Source organism: Syngnathoides biaculeatus, chromosome 1, assembly GCF_019802595.1.
Source record: "Syngnathoides biaculeatus isolate LvHL_M chromosome 1, ASM1980259v1, whole genome shotgun sequence".
In the NCBI taxonomy this organism is placed as follows: domain Eukaryota; kingdom Metazoa; phylum Chordata; class Actinopteri; order Syngnathiformes; family Syngnathidae; genus Syngnathoides; species Syngnathoides biaculeatus.
In genome coordinates this window covers 3,547,319-3,566,194 of record NC_084640.1, presented here as the reverse complement: position 1 = coordinate 3,566,194, position 18,876 = coordinate 3,547,319, and the positions used below count along the sequence as shown (strand labels likewise).

At 43.7% G+C, this 18,876-nt stretch overlaps 1 protein-coding gene across 1 annotated transcript; it reads left to right on the top strand.

The window, feature by feature from the left end:
* Positions 1–5,716: 5,716 nt before the first annotated feature.
* On the top strand, positions 5,717–18,289 carry LOC133504082 (ankyrin repeat and MYND domain-containing protein 2-like). Its single transcript, XM_061826270.1, has 10 exons — positions 5,717–5,783; positions 6,622–6,686; positions 7,260–7,398; positions 7,539–7,637; positions 7,712–7,872; positions 8,823–9,037; positions 9,113–9,221; positions 10,690–10,818; positions 17,815–17,938; positions 18,135–18,289. Exons 1-10 carry the CDS (start codon positions 5,717–5,719, stop codon positions 18,287–18,289), a joined length of 1,263 nt encoding a protein of 420 aa, XP_061682254.1.
* Positions 18,290–18,876: the final 587 nt, after the last annotated feature.

Genomic DNA, 18,876 nt, shown 5'->3' with positions numbered 1-18,876 from the left:
GAGAGGGAGGTGAGTGGCTCAGACTAACAACGGAAGTGACACAACTTGTTTTCAAAATAAAACAATAACAATTTACGACACACGCTGACTCCCAAATTACAATGACAGAGTACTGTAGTAACAAACACAAGAACAATTGTATGATAGGCTAGAAATGGCCAATAATGGGTTTCACTTCACAATCGTAATAATTTTTGCCACGCACAAAAATAAAGATGATAAATCCCATAGTAACAAAATATAGAGAACAGAATCACAACTGAATTATATTTTGTGTCTATTATAAAGTTTTCACATTTCGCAACAATATTGTCAGCACGCTTTATATAAAAAAGTACAATGTAATTTTGTATGTAACGTCCTTTAAACAATATTAGATTAAATTATTTAGTCCATTATTGCTTTTATTTTCCAAATAGATTGTGTTTCCGGTTGAAATTCGCTTTTAAACTCTACAACTCGACACCCAAACTGTATGACACTAAGAGGGCGGAGCCTCCGGTCCTAACGCACTTTGTATTTATTATTATCTTTGAGGTAAAAAAATAAAAATAAAAATAAAAAAACAGAAGAATCGTTGTTTCATGTGAGACAACCTCTTTACTGTATTTGTTGCGCAACTAGATTCCAGGAATAGTGAGCTGTTAGAATCTCTGTGGAAGAAAATAATCGTAAATACAAGGCCACTTTTATGAAAAGATATTACTAAATAGTACTCGTTGGTGCATTAAAATTTCATGTGTATTGTAAATTACACTACAATAAAATTATACATACACTTTTTTAATATACAGTACCTATGAGTACTTCAGTACCTATATTCGGACGGAACGACGATTGGGGTGTGTGACGTCAGCAGAGATGTAAGATTAGGGAACACAAAAGGACATTTCAGACGATACCAATGACGTAGAATAAAAACTGCACTGCGCACAGGCCTTTTTCACGTGCTCAACTCCCAATCAGGGCAAAATCTTGCTTTGAGTACAATTTCACCTAAAAATTTACGTCCTTTGACATCCTTAAAATTGTACATTGAGAAACATAATACGATCGAATTTAATTGGAATACGGTAGGTTTAGTTTTTTTTTTTTTGCGCTCTTGACTGTCAAAACGGATCACAAAGAACCAACTTTTTACCGTTGTGTTTCAGCTTAACCTTCATAATTAATTATTATATATTTATTGCATCGTTTTCCATATGTGTGTATGTTTACCATACTTTTTGCCCTGACCAGAAGTCAGAGCGTGTTGACCATGGCGGAACCAATGATGTATGCAGAGTGCGCAGTCCAGTTTTTATTCTACGTCATAGGACGAGACTGAAGTGTCATTTGTCATTTGGTATTGAATGTTGGTGCATGACAGAGAATGAAATTGGGTATTTCGCATGCTCACAACCAAGTAAATATTTTTGAGTTACCTACACACACACACTCAAAAACATACTGTATTCGCTGGCTTTTCGATTTTCAATAAATATTGCAGTCCAACATTCATCCAGTCATCCATTTTCTTTGCCGCTCATCCTCAAAAGAGTCGCGGGGAGTGCTGGAGCCTATCCCAGCTGTCAATGGGCGGGAGGCAGGGTACACCCAGAACTGTTTGCCAGGCAATCACAGGGCAAATTGAGACAGACAACAGTCACACTCAGAATCACACCTAGGGGCAATTTAGAGTGTCCAATTAATGTTGCATGCTTTTTTTGGGGGGAGGGGGGGTGGAAACCGGAGTGCCCAAAGAAAACCCACACAGGTACAGGGAGAACATGCAAACTCCACACGGGCAGTTCCGGGATTGAACCTGGGACCTCAGAACTGTGAGCCCAACGCTTTACCAGCTGCGTCACCGTGCTGCCACAGTGCAACATGTAAATTGTAATTTCCTGTTTGTGAACTGATTAAATAAAGTAGAGTTTGCATCAAATCTACTCACCTTATCATTGATTAGATTGTTTCACACTGAAATGACAACAGCGCCCCAACGGGGTTACCAGATTGGTGTTACTTGTGGGTTTCTAACATTTCTCAGCAAAGCATGACTACATGCTGATGATTGGTAGGTCGACTATTCAACCATTTGCAAGCCTTTTTCTGGTAACAAGACTTCCTGATAAAAAAAAAATGGCTGAAAGAAAGGAATTGGAACTCGTTGTTGAACCACAGTGTTAGTGTTAGTTAGCAGTGGTGGTGCAACACCATAAAAGTGTAATTTCATTACTGCCACATAATTATGATTTTCCTTTGTAAGGTGTTAGTTGTTGTTGTTGTTACTTTTTCAATTTAAACATGAGTAATACAGTTTTACTAGCGTGGTCGTAAATCGGTCATGGGGGTTAAAGGACTTCTGTGAAAAAGATCTGGACAATGTAGTGAACTCCTCTTTGATAATCTGATTCTATGATTCAGTCGACTCAAAAAAATTGCTGTGCCCATCACTACTGGAGACTTTTTTTTAATGCCTCTAGTCTCCCACATCATCTAGCTAACTAAAGAAAATCTCACCTGTTCTAAATAAAGAAGACTTTACATCTTGCACATCTGTGACTCTTATAAGGAATAGTTCCTATATACAGAAATGTCTCTTGTTCTTTTGTTCTTGTGACCTTGTTGTTCTTTGTTCTGAATGTCATACCAGGGCACCATAGACTGCCGGAGAAAACTTCCATGTGTGTTTATGCACACTTGGCCAATAAACCTGATTCTGATTTATAGAAGTGAAATAAATTTTAATTTTGCCAAGTCACTGGTGACCTTTTTTCAACTGCAGCAGATGACGTTACCCTGTTTAAAAGATGTAAAAAGAGAGAGGTCAAGTTAACCTTTGTTGAAATCATGATCGATGGACATCTTGGGAGTTTTAATCAGCTCAATAAATGAGGACAGTCACAGAATGGAGGAATCTGAAGCAGGGAGCATTAATGATGAGGCAACATATTCTTGACGCACGATGATGACATCAATGACCTTCCTTTAAAGAGTAGTTGGACTTTATCAGCTCCTAGAAAAAGCAATTCATGTTTTCTATGTGTCCTCAAAAAGCAGGAGCTTACATAGTTAAAAAAATCTATAATTTGAAAAACTGCATAGACGTATGGTCTATATTTTCAATAATTATTTACTCTGTGGGGTTTCTTTATTGTTGTTGTTACTTAGTTCACATTTTTAACACATCTTGACAACAAACAACGTTAGCTGAACTTGCTAACTAGCACTTGGTTTAAAAGAGGAGACGATGATAATGAGATTTTCTTCTATTTTTTTCATTATTACATTATTGTTCTTATTATTTCACTATATAACCCATCTATGGGTGGTTTATGAGGTTATTGAAGCTCAGCCAGAGGGCATAAATCCCTTCCTTACAAATTATACTGATGAAAATTGTTCATCCTTTTTTTCAAATTGGATAGCCATACAATTATTTTACAAATATCCATCCATCCATCCATTTTTTATCCGCTTATTCTCACAAGGGTCACGGGAGTGCTGGAGCCAATCCTAGCTGTTAACGGGCAGGAGGCAGGGTACACGCTGAGCTGGTTGCGAGCCGATTGCTGGGCACATACAGTGAAGAAAATAAGTATTTGAACACCCTGCTATATTGCAAGTTCTCTCACTTACAAATCATTTTCATCCTAGGTGCATCTCCACTGTGAGAGAGATAATTTAAAGAGACAAATCCAGAAATCACAATGTATGATTTTTTTAAAATGATTTATTTATGTGATACAGCTGCAAATAAGTATTTGAACACCTGTCTATCAGCTAGAATTTTGACCCTCAAAGACCTGTTAGTCCGCCTTTAAAAGTCCACCTCCACTCCATGTACTATCCTGAATCAGATGCACCTGTCTGAGGTCGTTAGCTGCACAAAGACACCTGTCCACCCCATGCAATTAGTTAAGACTCAAACTTGTAACATCGCCAAGACCAAAATGCTGTCCAAAGACACCAGAGACAAAATTGTACAATTCCACACGGCTGGAAAGGGCTACGGAGAAATTGCCAAGCAGCTTGGTGCAAAAAGGTCCATTGTTGGAGCAATCATTAGAAAATCGAAGAAGCTAAACATGACTGTCAATCTCAATCGGAGTTGAGCCCCATTCAAGATATCACCTCGTGGGATTTCAATGATCCTTAGAAAGGTGAGGAATTAGCCCAGGATTACACGACAGGACTTGGTCAATGACCTGAAAAGAGCTGGGACCACTGTTTCCAAGGTGACTGTTGGTAATACACTAAGACGTTATGGTTTGAAATCATGCATGGCACAAAAGGTTCCCCTGCTTAAACAAGCACATGTCAAGGCCAGTCTTAAATTTGCCAATGACCATTTGGATGATGCAGAGGAGTCATGGAAGAAAGTTTTGTACTCAGATGAGACCAAAAGGGAACTTTTGGTCATAATTCCACTAACCGTGTTTGGAAGAAGATGAAGGATAAGTTCCATTGCAAGAACACCATCCCTACTGTGAAGCATGGGGGTGGTAGCATCATGCTTTGGAGGTGTTTTTCTGCACATGGGACAGGACGAGTGCACTGTATTAAGGGGAGGATTTTGAGGAACAACCTCTTTCCCTCAGTCAGAGCATTGAAGATGGGTCATGGCTGGGTCTTTCAACATGACAATGACCCGAAGCACACAGCCAGGAAAACCAAGGAGTGACTCTGTAAGAAACATATCAAGGTTCTGGCATGGCCCAGCCAGTATCCAGACCTAAACCCAATAGAAAATCTTTGGAGGGAGCTGAAACTCCGTGTTTCTCAGTGACAGAACAGAAACCTGTCTGATCTACAGAAGGTCTGTGTGGAGGAGTGGGCCAAAATCCCTCCTGCAGTGTGTGCAAACCTGGTGAACAAGTACAGGAAACGTTTGACCTCTGTAATTGCAAACAAAGGCTACTGTACCAAATATTAACATTGGTTTTCTCAGGTGTTCAAATACTTAAATACTTATTTGCAGCTGTATCACACAAATAAATCTTAAAAAAAATCATACATTGGGATTTCTGGATTTTTCTTTTTAGATTATCTCTCTCACAGTGGACATCCACCAACGATGAAAATGTCAGACCCCCCCCCCCCCCCGCCATGATTTCTAGGTTGGAGAACTTGCAATATATCAGGGTGTTCAAATACTTATTTTCTTCACTGTAGAAACAAACAGCCAGACTCCCAATCAGACCTATGGGCAATTTAGAGTGTCCAATTAGAGTTGCATGTTTTTGGGATGTGGGAGGAAACCGGAGTGCCCGCAGGCACAGGGAGAACATGCAAACTCCATACAGGCAGACCCGGGATTGAACCTCGGACCTCAGAACCGTGAGGCCAACGCTCTCCAGCTGAGCCATTGTGCCACTGTTACAAATATGCTTACTGTAAATGGAAGAGACCATTTGGAAAGTACATCACATGCAAGTGGGCTGGACGCAGCTTGCCTTCATATTTAATGTTTTACATAACATTTATATATATAATTTTTTTGTATATGTGTTTACCGAGCCAATGAAGTAATATGAGTTACCAATGCAAATAACAACATATGCTACGCCCTTTGTTTGCTCGTGGTATGATCCAAGAATGGCTCAACCTTCTTAAGTAGACTTGTTTCCTGCACTTCATTGGTTCTTTTGAGAAGATTTCTTATAAGGGTTTAAGCAAGGTTTGTTCACATTGACTGAAGAGAGCATTAATATTTGAACAGAACTAAAGAATGGCTGTAATTAACAAGGGAGAACTTACAGCATCTGAGAGGAAAATTTTGCAAGTAATTGAAGCTGGTGAGTAGAATTTCAATGTACCTCTATATGTGATACCCTATGTCTTGTTATGAACAGTATCATATCTGTTTATCAACATATTTAGTTAATATTTATGGCTAACATGAGTTATATCCTATTTAAGTGACTGTCATTTGTTGTAGTGCTCTTTTTATAAAATACAACTTTTTTTGTTTTAATACAGCATACAAATTTCAGTCCCTGAATGGAAACGCACGCATGCAAAGAAATATGTTCCAGTCATGTGGTCTACAAACGGGACTGCATCCTTGAGCTTAGTCTGGAGGTTTCGAATTAAATAAGTTAGCATCTCTCCAACCACTTTTATTTGTTGAGATGTTTTTTTTCTCCATAGGCCTATTCAAACAATGAGCTTCTCATTATAAAGATGTAATTGTTACAGGTGACATCATACGGACCCAAAAATGACAATATTTGGGGTATAAATATAGTATATATATATATATATACATACTATATTTATATATATATATATGTTAAATATATATATATATACTATATTTATATATATATATATATATATATACACACACATATATATAGTATATAGTAATGAGTAAAACAGTATTTTGTATATATATGTATCATTATGTCTTACTCCTAAATTTCTGATCAAATTCATTTGTCAAAATATCGTGCCCTAATTCAGTCACCAAGACATTTATAGAAGTGCAGCAGTGTATGTTTTATTTCTTTTTTTCCATGCACATTCCTTCTCAGCTTGCCCACATTGCACAACAAATTAATACATGTTACACCGTAGCTTGGCTGCTGCTCCTACCTAAATAAGTATTTATGTTGTATTTTTGGTCTGCAGGTGATGTGCAAGAAGCAGCCCAACTGCTTACGAATGAAGACGTTCGAGTCAACTGTTTGGATGAGGTATTTAAACAAATAAATATTCATGTATCAGAAGATGGCAAAAAAAACATACAGAGTGAAAGAGAGAATCTAATTGGAAGCAATTGTAAAGATGCATCGTTGACCATCACAGCTCAAGCAAAGCAATAATTCCACATTTATTAATGGGCTTTCTGTGGCAAGTTAGGAATCATAAATTCTCTTGGCCAGGTTATGAATAACAGAACAGTTATTGCAGCGAAACATATGTTGTCCATTGTGATGGAGACATATGGAGATGACTCATGAGAGGCAGATGTCGCCTTCAGAGCTTTTGGTTGTAGAATGGCACCACTACAAAGGCTCCTTCAAACTGTCTGTCTGTCACAATCAGGTGACAGAGCTTCACGCCGTCACCCACAAATATAGTAGACAAATAAATGAGTGTGACATTATTTTAAGTAAACCAAAAGGAAGTGGAGAAACCAATCATGGGAAACATAACTTTTGCTTCCTTTTAAAACCAATGTGCAAGGGACTATTGTGTTTGTTAGATGCGATGATTAAAAAAGAAATTAACCCACTTTTTTTGTTTCCCCATCTTCTTTCATTAAGTGTGGGATGACGCCGCTGATGCACGCGGCCTATAAGGGCAAAGCCGAGATTTGTCGCCTGCTTTTGCAGCATGGGGCTGATGTCAACTGCAACCAACACGAGTACGGCTACACCGCACTAATGTTTGCCGGTTTATCAGGTGAAAACAAAACACCCCAAGAAACATTTCATTTGTCATTTGCCATTAATAGTTTAATGCATGAATGTGGAAAATACTTTGGAAAATATCATGAGAACATAGCAATAGCCTATTAATTAATTGATTGCTTCACTTTGCAGGGAAGACAGACATCACATCTATGATGCTGGATGCCGGGGCCGAAACGGATTTGGTGAATTCTGTGGGTCGCACTGCTGCTCAGATGGCAGCCTTTGTAGGTAAGACCGGCACAAGTTTGGAGTACGAAATGTCGAAGAGAAGACAAATGCGTCAGTGTGAATTTCATTGACAGGCCAGCATGACTGTGTGACAGTCATCAACAACTTTTTTTCACGGGCCAGGCTGGAGTATTACACAAGACCACAGGGGCTGGAAAGGGAGCCCAAGCTACCACCAGGGTTAGCAGGACCCCTGCACAAGATCATTATGACAACCAACCTCAACCCAGTCAAAGTGAGGCCTGCTAGACTCTGTCTTGCTAGTGTACCAAAACTTGATGTGCATACAGTCTATCTACAATATGTGCTGTATCTCACAAAAATCTGCACACTCCACTCATTTTGTTGATATTTTTATAGTTCCATCATTAGACAATAAATAAGACTTTGTTTCAGGCTAATGTAGTCAGTGTACAGAGTGTATAACAGTGTAAATTTTATGCCCCCCTCAAAATAACTCCACACACACACAGCTGTTAGTGTCTAAACACTGGTAACAAAGGTTAGTGCATGCCTAAGTGAAAATGTCCAAATTGGGCCCAGGGATCCGTCAGTGTGATATAAATAGCTTACACTGAGAGCAGTTGGGCGGCGCGACAGGTTAGAACATAAGCCTCACAGTTCTGAGGACCGGGGTTCAAATCCCGGCCCTGCCTGTGTTGACTTTATATGTTCTCCCCATGCCTGCATGGGTTTTCTCCAGGCACTGCGGTTTCGTCCGATATCCCAAAAAACATACATGGAGACTCTAAATTCCCCCTAGGTGTGATTATGAGTGCGACTGTTGTCTGTCTCCGTGTGCCCTGCGATTGGCTGGCAACCTTGCCTCTTGCCCGATGATGGCTGGGATAGGCTCCAGCACTCCCGCGACCCTTGTGAGGATAAGCGCCAAAGAAAATGGATGGAAGAATATTTATTCCTTCAATAATTGTTTTATTAATATCAATATTTGTATTTTTCAAAATATTTATGGATGGGTTGTTTTTTTACTATCTCACATGAGCCTCCCTGGTCTATTGGGTTCCTCCACTATATCAATTTTAGATACAGAGTGTATGATTGGTACTTTGTTGAAAATATATCTCCAATTTCACAAAGAATGAAATTGTGGCTTGGGTAGGTTAACGTACAAAACATTTCGGGTCATACATGTATAAATATTTATCTAACACTGCGATCTGACAGATAGTCATGCTGGTGAGGGAGAACCCGGCTCTTGTGGATGTCGGGGCCCTGGAAAAGTGTTACCAGGTGATGGACCTGCTGTGTGAGCAATGTGTGACGCAGCAAGACATGAACGAGGTCCTGGCCATGAAGATGCATTACATCAGCTGTGTGCTACAGAAATGTGTCGCCTTTCTACAAAAGCGAGATGACAAGTTGGACGCGCTTGTGAAGAGGTGACGAGATGATTTGAAAAATTAAGTACAGGTACTAATTAAAGTGTTATGTATAAATATCTCACTGGACCGTAGTCTCCTAAGGGGGAGAGACAGTGACGGGTTCCCACAGTACCAGGAGAAATTCATTCGAGACTGCATCAGGAAGTTCCCTTACTGTGAGACCACACTGCTTCAGCAGCTGGTGAGGAGCATTGCGCCGGTAGAGATTGTAAGTGAAGATTAGAACTGATCATTGAAGAGGTCCATGTGCATACAATGTGTGTGTTTGAAAGACAAACAAGTCAAGATCATTTTAGAACTATTAGGTTATATTGAATGAACCGAACCTTAATGGTCAAGTGTCATCCCAATAAACATTCTAAAATAGATATTGAAATGAAAAATACATATCACATTATCCACTTCAATGTCCATATGAAAAAATAAATATGAGCGGAGAGCGCGTCATCCGTGCGCAAAGTTGCGGAAGTGTCATTCGACATCCAAGTAGTCGCCATATTGGCTGCCTCTACTGTCCGTGACGTCACCTCGGACATTTGCCATTGAAAACACACTGTGTCCCCTATTATGGGACACACCCCTTCAGACACAGAAGCTCAGATGCGAGTATCCAGGGCAATATTAGCCTATCGTTTCGAGCCATGTTTAGATGATATGCGGATTTCTTCTAACAACAGACTCCCAGACAGTATATATGACTCAGCCCGGCCGAAGCCGTGCTCGTCCGCGAGGCATGGCTTGGCCGGCAGCTCGTCCGCCCACCTACCAAGAGATACAGAAGCTCTTTTCAAAGAAGAGAACATCTCACAATTGAGTGAAGTGTCCGGGGCAACATTACCCTATTGTTTCGACCCATATTTAGGTGATATGCGGATCACTTCTAACTAACAATAGACTCCCAGAGAGTGTGTATGAGCCAGGTCAGCCAAAGCTGTGCTAGTCCGCAGGGAATGACGCAGAAGCCTTCGCCAGTGAGCCCAATGCAGAAGCCTTCACCAGCGAGCCTGACGTGGAAGCCTTCGCCGGCGAGCCCAACGCGGAAGCCGTCCGACGCGCACATCGACACATTTAGCACCCCTGTCATACGGACGCGTATCTTTTGTTACGTTATGAGAGATGGATTACGTGGTCCAACATAAACTATTATTTTTTTAGTAACTTTATACACATCTATCTGTCATTTGGAACCCACAAAGGTCTTATCCTTTGCACTTGTGCAATCAATTTTTCACGACGAACCGGGTCTCTTGGAAACTTATGAAGGGCAAATCCATCCTCTCAAGTATTCGAGCTATATCCACCAATGCAACTAGCCGGGATTTTGGCTAACACTAAGGAACGAGCTATCTTCCCGCAGGTAAAACTAATAGAAACAAACGAGTCCGCTTGAGCGCGCTACTGCCTTCACTTCCTGCTTCTTGTCAAAAACAAATCCCTTGAGAGGATTTTCATGGCAGGAGTTACAACAAGCCATATAAATCAAAATCATGTTTTGTGGTTAGAAAAAGGATGGGTCCATACCGGCTGCCATTTTTTTTTTTATTAATAACATACTAAAAATCATCCATTTCATGACACTTGACCTTTAAAAAGAATCCTATGGATGAGTGTGTTCATTTCAATGTACATTTGCCCTTTTTTTAATTCAGGGCAACGACCCGACTGCGTACTCAGTACTAACTCAGGCACTGACGGGTCAGATGGCCTTTGTGGATGCGGACTACTGCGCTACATGTGGAGAGCGGGGAGCTGACAAGCGCTGCTCCCTCTGTAAATCTGTAAGTGAAGCTGTAACATACAAGTAATAATATACATACAAGACATATATACATATAGTATACCATACAAATAATATAATACCAAAATATCAGCCTTCTGGGTCATCAAACACAGATGCGCTCTTGTTTGGCACTGTAGCAAACTTACAGTGCCGTGAAAAAGTATTCATCCCCTTCCAGTCCAGAGTCAGTAACCAGGCAGGCAATCCACATAGAGCAGCAGTGATAATTACGACAGGCATACAGGGCAGGTCAGGAGACAGGCAGGGGTCGGTAGGCTGGGAGTCAAAATCAGAGTCGAGGAAGTGCGGGAATGAGGCATCACTGGCAACGATCCGGCAAAGCCAGACCGTCCACTGGATCCTATAAGTACTGCAGGTAATTACTGGGGATGAGGCGCAGGTGTGGGCCTCCTGATGACTGCCGGTGTGTCAGGGGAACTGCACAGCCAGGGCTAGGACCGGCAGGATCATGACAGTAAACCCCACCCTCCCCCACCCCCCTTAACGACCGGCCCCAGACGGCCCAGGCCCATGGAAGTCCCTAATGAGCTTGGGATTTACCACAAACTGGAACGGGATCCAGGAAAGCTCTTCCGGGCCGTCTCCCTGCCAGTCTGGTGGACTGGACCCCCCTCGCTCTACAGCGGGACGACAGGAGCCGATGCACCGAATATACCGAGCCTCCATCAACCATGCGGTGGGGTGGAGGGGGCTTGGCCGGAAGGACAGACGGAGAAGGGCGAGCTGGCCTGAGCAGGCTCACGTGGAATGTGGGATGGACTCTCATAGACCTGGGGATCTTCAGGGAGACAGCGACTGGAATAATTGCTTTGGTGATGGGGAACGAACCCGCGAACCTGGGAGCTAGCTTGCGAGACTCCATTCAGAGTGGAAGGCCCCTTATGGACAACCAGACGTGTTGTCCCACCTTGTATGTCAGTGCCCTCCTCCTCTTGCTGGCTATTCGAAACATCATCCTTTTGGCTCGCTCCCAGGTCCGCTTGCAGCATCTCACAACCGCCAACTCAGATGGCCCCGGGGACTCGGCGCCAACGAATGAGGAGGGAAAAGGAGGGTATCCATGGACAACATGGAAGGGAGCCATATCTGTTCCTATGGAGGGCAGCGAATTATGGGCATATTCCACCCATCCAAGGTGCTGGCTCCAGGTGCTGTGGTCGTGTGAAGCCAAGCAACGTAGACCGTATCGTGGTTGATCCCCTCAGTCTGACCTTTGGACTCCAGTTGTTGGCCCGACGTTAGACTTGCCTTTGCCCCGATAAGGAAGCAGAACTCCTTCCAAAAGGGTGATACGAATCGGGGCCCCCTATCCAAAACCACGTCGCTCAGTAATTCGTGATAGCGGACGACCCTATCAAGCAGGAGTTCACAGTACGTTTGTCAAAGGGGATTTTCGGTAGTTGTATCAAATGGACCATCTTTGAGAATCGAACAACCACCGAGAGGATGGCAGTGTTACCCTTAGAGCATGGCAGGGCAGTCACAAAGTCCAGGTGTATGTGGGACCATGGGCATGAGGGAACAGGCAGGGGGCGTAGCTTACCCATAGGTCGCAGCCGGGAGGTCTTGTTGGCCATGCAAACCGGACATGCGTTGACGTACTCCCGTACATCCCTACCGAGATTCGGCCACCAAAACCGCTGTTCTATCAACAAACGGGTCTTAGCCATGCCGGGATGCTAAACAGTCCTATTTGTGTGAGCCCAGTCTATGACACTCCCCCTCAATGAGGGTACAATGAACAGTCGATTGGCGGGACATCCAGCGGGCCTGAGAGAGTCTTTCAGAGCATCCCTTACCCCGGTCTCGATCTCCCATGTGAAGCCCGAGACAAAGCAAGACTCAGGGAGGATTGGAGCGTGCTCGTGGATTCGGGATAACGCATCAGGCTTGCCGTTCTTTGAACCAGGACGAAATGACAATGTAAACTGAAACAGGGTGAAAAATGGAGCCCACCTGGCCTGACGGGCATTCAGCCTCCTGGCAGTCCTGAGATATTCGAGGTTTTTGTGACCGGTTAGCACCAGGAACGTCACCTGGGACCCCTCCAGCCAATACCTCCACTCTTCCAAGGCGGTCTTGACTGCAAGCAGCTCACGGTCCCCAACATCACTGCTCTGCTGGAGTCAGCCTTTGGGACAAGAAGGTGCAAGGGTGTAGTCTCCCATCCCTTGCGCTCCTCTGGGAGAGCACTGCCCCCATCCCTGAATCCGACATGTCCACCTCTACGACAAATAGTCTCTCCGGATCAGGTAGGATGAGGACCGGGGCTGACGTAAAGCTGGATCTGAGGCTGCTGAGCCTGGCAGGCTGTGTCCCACTCAAATGGGTTGTGAGGTGAGGTGAGTGCGTGCATCGGCGCAGCTATGGAACTGAAGTTCCGGCTGAACTTACGGCAAAAGTTGGCAAAACCGATGAACCTCTGAACCTCCCTGCGGTTGGTAGGAGTAGGCCACTGGAGGACGGAGTCGACCTTGCTTGGGTCCATGGGGATCTCTCCTTCTGCTAAAATGAAGCCCAGGAATGTGACAGAAGGCTGATGAAACTCGCATTTCTCCACCTTGACGTAAAGGTCATGCCGCAGTAGTTGCTGTAACATCTCTCAAACGTGCTTGACATGGGAAGCCTCGTCTGGTGAAAAAAAAACAAAATATCGTTGAGATAGACAAACGTGTTTGTTCAGCATTGTGCGCAGTACATCCTTAATAAAATTTTGGAACATAGCTCACGTGTTGGTCAGACCAAACGGCATCACAAGATATTCATAATGGCCCGTTGGTGTGTTGAAGGCTGTCTTCCACTCATCCCCTTCCCTGATGCGCACCAGGTGCAATGCATTTCGTAGATCCAATTTGCTGAAAATCCGGGCACCTTGCAACAACTCAACCGCTGTGGCAATCAGGGGAAGAGGGTATCTATTTTTGACGGTGATGTTGTTCAATCCTCTGTAGTAGATACAGGGACGTAAGATGGCATCCTCTTTATTAACAAAGAAGAAGCCGGCTCCTGCGGGCAAAGATGACGGTCAAATGAGACCCGCCGCCAGCGACTCCTCCACATATGTCCTCATGGCTTGGTGCTCCGGGCCTGTTAAAGAAAAAAGCTTCCCACGTGGGGGTGAGGTGCTGGGCAATAAGTCAATAACGCAGTCATAAGACCGGTGAGTGGAAGGGACTTGGCCTTTGCATCAGAAAATACTTTTTTTAAGTCCCAATAGCAAGACGGAAATAGTCACGGTCCGATTCTAGTTGTGGCTCCCGTAGCTCTACTGGGGCGACCTGCGGATTCAACTCGTCTGGAGAACCGAAGCACGCCACGCCACACTTCGCACCCCATGCTCTGATTTGGCCGGTGGACCAATTGATGTGTGGATTGTGTCTCGTGAGCCAGCCGGTGCCCAGAATAATGTCACTGTTTTGGGAGTCAAAAACGTGAAAACATGCCTTTGGTATCTTTGTCTGTAAAAGTCATGTTCAGGGATTGCGTACGGTGACGGTACGGTCATTTGGTACAAGAATTTTCCTTGTTGTGTCTGGAATATCTCTGCGGCCAACAAGTCGACTACACAGATTTAGCAGGTTCTCGTTTGACCCGGAATCTATTAACACAGTAGCCGTGCAGGTACGTCCACTTCATCTTAGCGTAATCTGAAGCAGAGACCGATTCGACCCAGCCCCAGTGTAGTTGACACTCACCGGTGTAGATATCTTGAGAGCGGGGCGCGTTGGCCTGACAGGGCAATGGGCCACTAGGTGACCCAACCGTCCACAGTAGTAGCATCGACCCTCTCGTCGGCGTTGTTGCCGCTCCTCAGCCGGATCGTTGAGTCCCTCGACTTTCATAGGCTCTGTCTCAGATACTGGCACCGGCTGGAGTGCAGGCTGCGGTGCGAGGGTCCTTGCTCCTCCTTCTGTAATGTGTCAACCCTTCCCTGGATCGCTAGCCTCCTATAAATCCTGAGGGTCAGGGCGATGAGCGAGTCCAGGGTAGTGGGCAGTTCTACTGCGATGTGATGGTTATGAATTCGCGGTGAGAGTCCCTGATGGAAGGCGTCGAGAAGAGCCTCCTCGTTCCACTGACTCTTTGCTGCTCGAATGCGGAATTCGATAGCATAGTTTGCCACGCGACGTTGCCCCTGCCAAAGCGTGATCAATGAAGCCGCTGCCTCGTGTTCCAGGGAAGCGTACTGGAACACCTGCATCATCGTGCACACGAAGGAGGTCCAGGTGCGGCAGCTGTCGGAATTGCGGCTCCATTCGGCAGTAGGCCAAGCCTCCGCCCTCCCCGTCAGATGGGATATATCACGAAGGCAATCCGAGTGCGGTCAGTCAGGAAGGCGGAAGCCTGTAATTCAAAATGGAGATCACACTGGACGAGGAAGGGGTTAACATTACCAGTGTCTCCGGAGAACCGCTCGGGCTGAATGAGTGGCGTGCATGCCAACCGCTGGACATCCATGACTGGCGGGAAAGCGGGCGCGAACAGGCCTGGAGTCGGAGCGGTGGTGGGTGTTGTCGGACTGACAATGGCAGCGCTGGTCTTGGACGTGAGCCACGGTTCCAACCGCGTGCATATTTTGAGTGGTCTCTTGCCTCGTTCCCTGGAGAGCAGCCTCCTGTTCGGCCAGGCATCTGCCCTGGATCTGTAGGGAGTGATGGATCACAGCTGAGTCAGCTGGGTCCATGTCATAGCCAGACCGTTCTGTCATAACCAGAATGCGGAGTTGGACCCAAATGCACAACTCGGGAAACGTGGAGGCAGTTCGGGTAATATCTTTATTCAGTCAAAAGTCAGTAACCAGGCAGGCAGTCCACGACAGCAGCAGTGATAATGACGACAGGCTTACGGTGCAGGTCAGGAGACAGGCAGGGCTCGGTACGCCGGGAGTCAAGATCACAGTTGAGGAAGTGCGGGAACGAGGCATCAATGGCAATAATCTGGCAAAACCAGACCGTCCGCTGGGTCCTATAAGTACTGCAGGTAATTACTGGGGATGGGGCGCAGGTGTGCGCCTCCTGATGACTGCTGGTGTGTCAGGGGACCTGCATAGCAGAGGCTAGGACCGGCAGGATCATGACACTTTCCAGCAAGAACTGCCCGTTTCAGGTCACACCACAGTACCTCAATTGGATTTAAATCCAGACTTTGACTAGGCAAATCCAAAACCTTGATTTTGTTTTGGTGTGGCTGGTGTGTTCGGATAGCTGTCCTGCTGCATGATCTATGGGCACTTGAGTTTGAGGGCGTGAACTGATGACGAAGCATTCTCCTTCAGGATTTTCTGGTACACAACAGAATTCATTGTCCCATGAATCACAGCAACTAGTCTTGGTGCTGAGGCAGCAAAGCAGGCCTTGACCATCACACTATTCTTCACTGTTGGTATAATCTTCTTTTTATCAAATGGTGTGTCATTTTTACGCCAGATGTAACGGGTTGCACACGTTCCAAAAAGTTACATTTTTGACTCATCAGTCCACAGAATGTTTCTCCAAAAGTCTTGAGGCTCATCAAGAGGTTTTTGACAAATGTGAGCGAGCCTTCATGTTGTTTGCGGAACTAAACAAGGCAACAAAGAAACACTTCAATAAATCTACAACTACAACAACAACAAAAAAAATGACTGGCAAAATAACTGACCTGACACAGATGTGCAGAAACAATGGAACAACCACGAATAAAAGAAACCTGGGAGTTAAATACACTGAATGACAGGACAACGGGGAACACCTTGACAAGCAACAAGTGGCTGGGGGGAGCTGATTGGTCAACACAAGGGAGGAGGTAAAACACGAACAGGTGGACTAACAAAATGAGCACACAAGACATGGAAAACATTGAAACAAAAACAAACCAAGAAATAAATAAATAAACATAAATTTGAATTCAAAACAGCACAGAAAATATATCAAATTCAAAGCTTAAAAAAATCTACTTTGCCACCCAACGTACTCAGTGAGTGGCCAGAATAAGCAGCACTTATCACAATCTCTCAGGAGAACAAATATAAAACAGAGTTCACCTCTGGAATGATTATGATAATGCTGCTCCCTAACTATGTTTAAAAAAGATGTTGAAAACAAGGTCAAGCAAAATCGTCTGATTTCACACAAAGTCATCCATCATCAAATGATAATTTTCTGTATTTTAAGGACAGGACAGGTGGAGACATGAACTACATCACACTGTCAGTTATTCCTAATAAAACCATATGATCACTTTGTTTGGTTATTGTAAAAAAAAATATTAGAAACAACTCTTAGTATGGTACACTACTACTACACACATTTCTACTTACACAGTAGAAATGCTAGAGTTACAATATTAAACAATTTACAAAAATCTCCCAGACACTGTCAGTAAGAATTTGACATTTTCATGATTCATTGTGAAAAAGACTTTAAAATGATAATAAATAATAATTAACTGATAAGGACATACTACATAGTAAATACATCGTAAGCAAAGAATAACAATGAAGACCATTCAGCATTTTGTGTTCTTTCTATTTGCCATGTGATTATTTATTTAAAAAAATGTTTAGGAAAAGTGGTCTTTTGTTTTCCTTCTATTTCATTCCCATAGTCAAACAGAAATAATAATTCTCAATGAACCCATCAAGAGACTGTGGTATGTCTAGCTGTTAGGTACGACTGTGTATCAAAGCACTTGGTACCCGAGCATAAGTGTGCCATAAAATATAGTATATTTTGTCATTTGTGCTCTTTACAACTTTGTTGAAACCATACTAACAGCGATGCTTGATGGAAGTAGGCCTTTAGTGTCAATACAGTCATTTCATTTTTGCACAAACAGTGCTGAACCTCTTGGGGAAAGTGCCTTGCTTAAGGACACCTACATAGGAGCCAGGAACGTTATTAGCATCTCTCCAACATCTCGTTGCCTTTTTTGTTGATCTGACAGATGCTGAATTCCCAATGTGTGACTTTACCTTGCTGTTCTTGTCTTGAAGGTGACTTACTGCAGTTTGACTTGCCAAAAGCTCCACTGGTTCACCCACAAAAAGATGTGCCGCGCTATGCAGGAGCAGAATGCAGATTTGGAAAGGGACGCCCCAAGGCTGAAAGAGCTCAAAGGTGTTTACATGTTACATTACTCAAGAGAAGCAATGGAAACACCAACATATAACTACTTTTTGTAGTGTTATTGAAGACTTTGGAGGAGACGTCCAACCCTTCATGTCCACACTGCTCATAAATGATGCATGCTCAAAGCCACCAGTGGCTAATTTCACCACGAAAATTCAATTAAATTATCTTGACTCCATGTTAGATGATGAGAGTGATCTGGTGTTGGAGACAGCCAACTTCCTTCAGGAATTGTGTCTGCGGGCCGAGGAGACGGTGGCTGCCGCTGGTGGGTGCCCTGCTAAGCTGCTCGGATCCCCACCTGCGCCATCACATGAACCATCCAGCTCCCAGGAATGAAGACAGACCCTGAGAGACATCGATTATATGCTTTGCGAATGTTTTATTTTTTTCCCCACAAATATTTGCAGAGACGTGATGGAACAGAATGGCAGAAAGGTACTGTTTTTACATCACAGACAAGCAGTTGATATAGTCGAGTTTTTATGATTGCTAGCATTGCTTGCCTATAGTGCTGAACAGAGCACAGACTATTCTCAGGGTTATGATTGTGAAGTCAGTAAAATGAGGTCCCAACCTTTCCCTCTTGAGTGTGCTAGAGAGCCAAATCTCAGATCCAACTAGAAAACCAAGGAACGCCTCGTTGAGGGCTTTGGGCTAAAGTGCCACCATAAGCATATTCAGAATCAGAGTCTGAATCAGCTTTATTTGGCCAAGTGTGTAAAAGAACACCCAAGGAATTTTTCTCTGGCATACGGTGCTGTCTTGGTACGATATACAGAACAAAGAACAAAAAAACAGCAAGAACAAAGAACAAGAGACATTTCTACTATATAACTATCTCTATATCTATAACTATTCCTTATAAAAGTCATGGAGGATGTAAAATATTCTTCGTTTAGAACAGGTACGAGATAAGTGTGCCA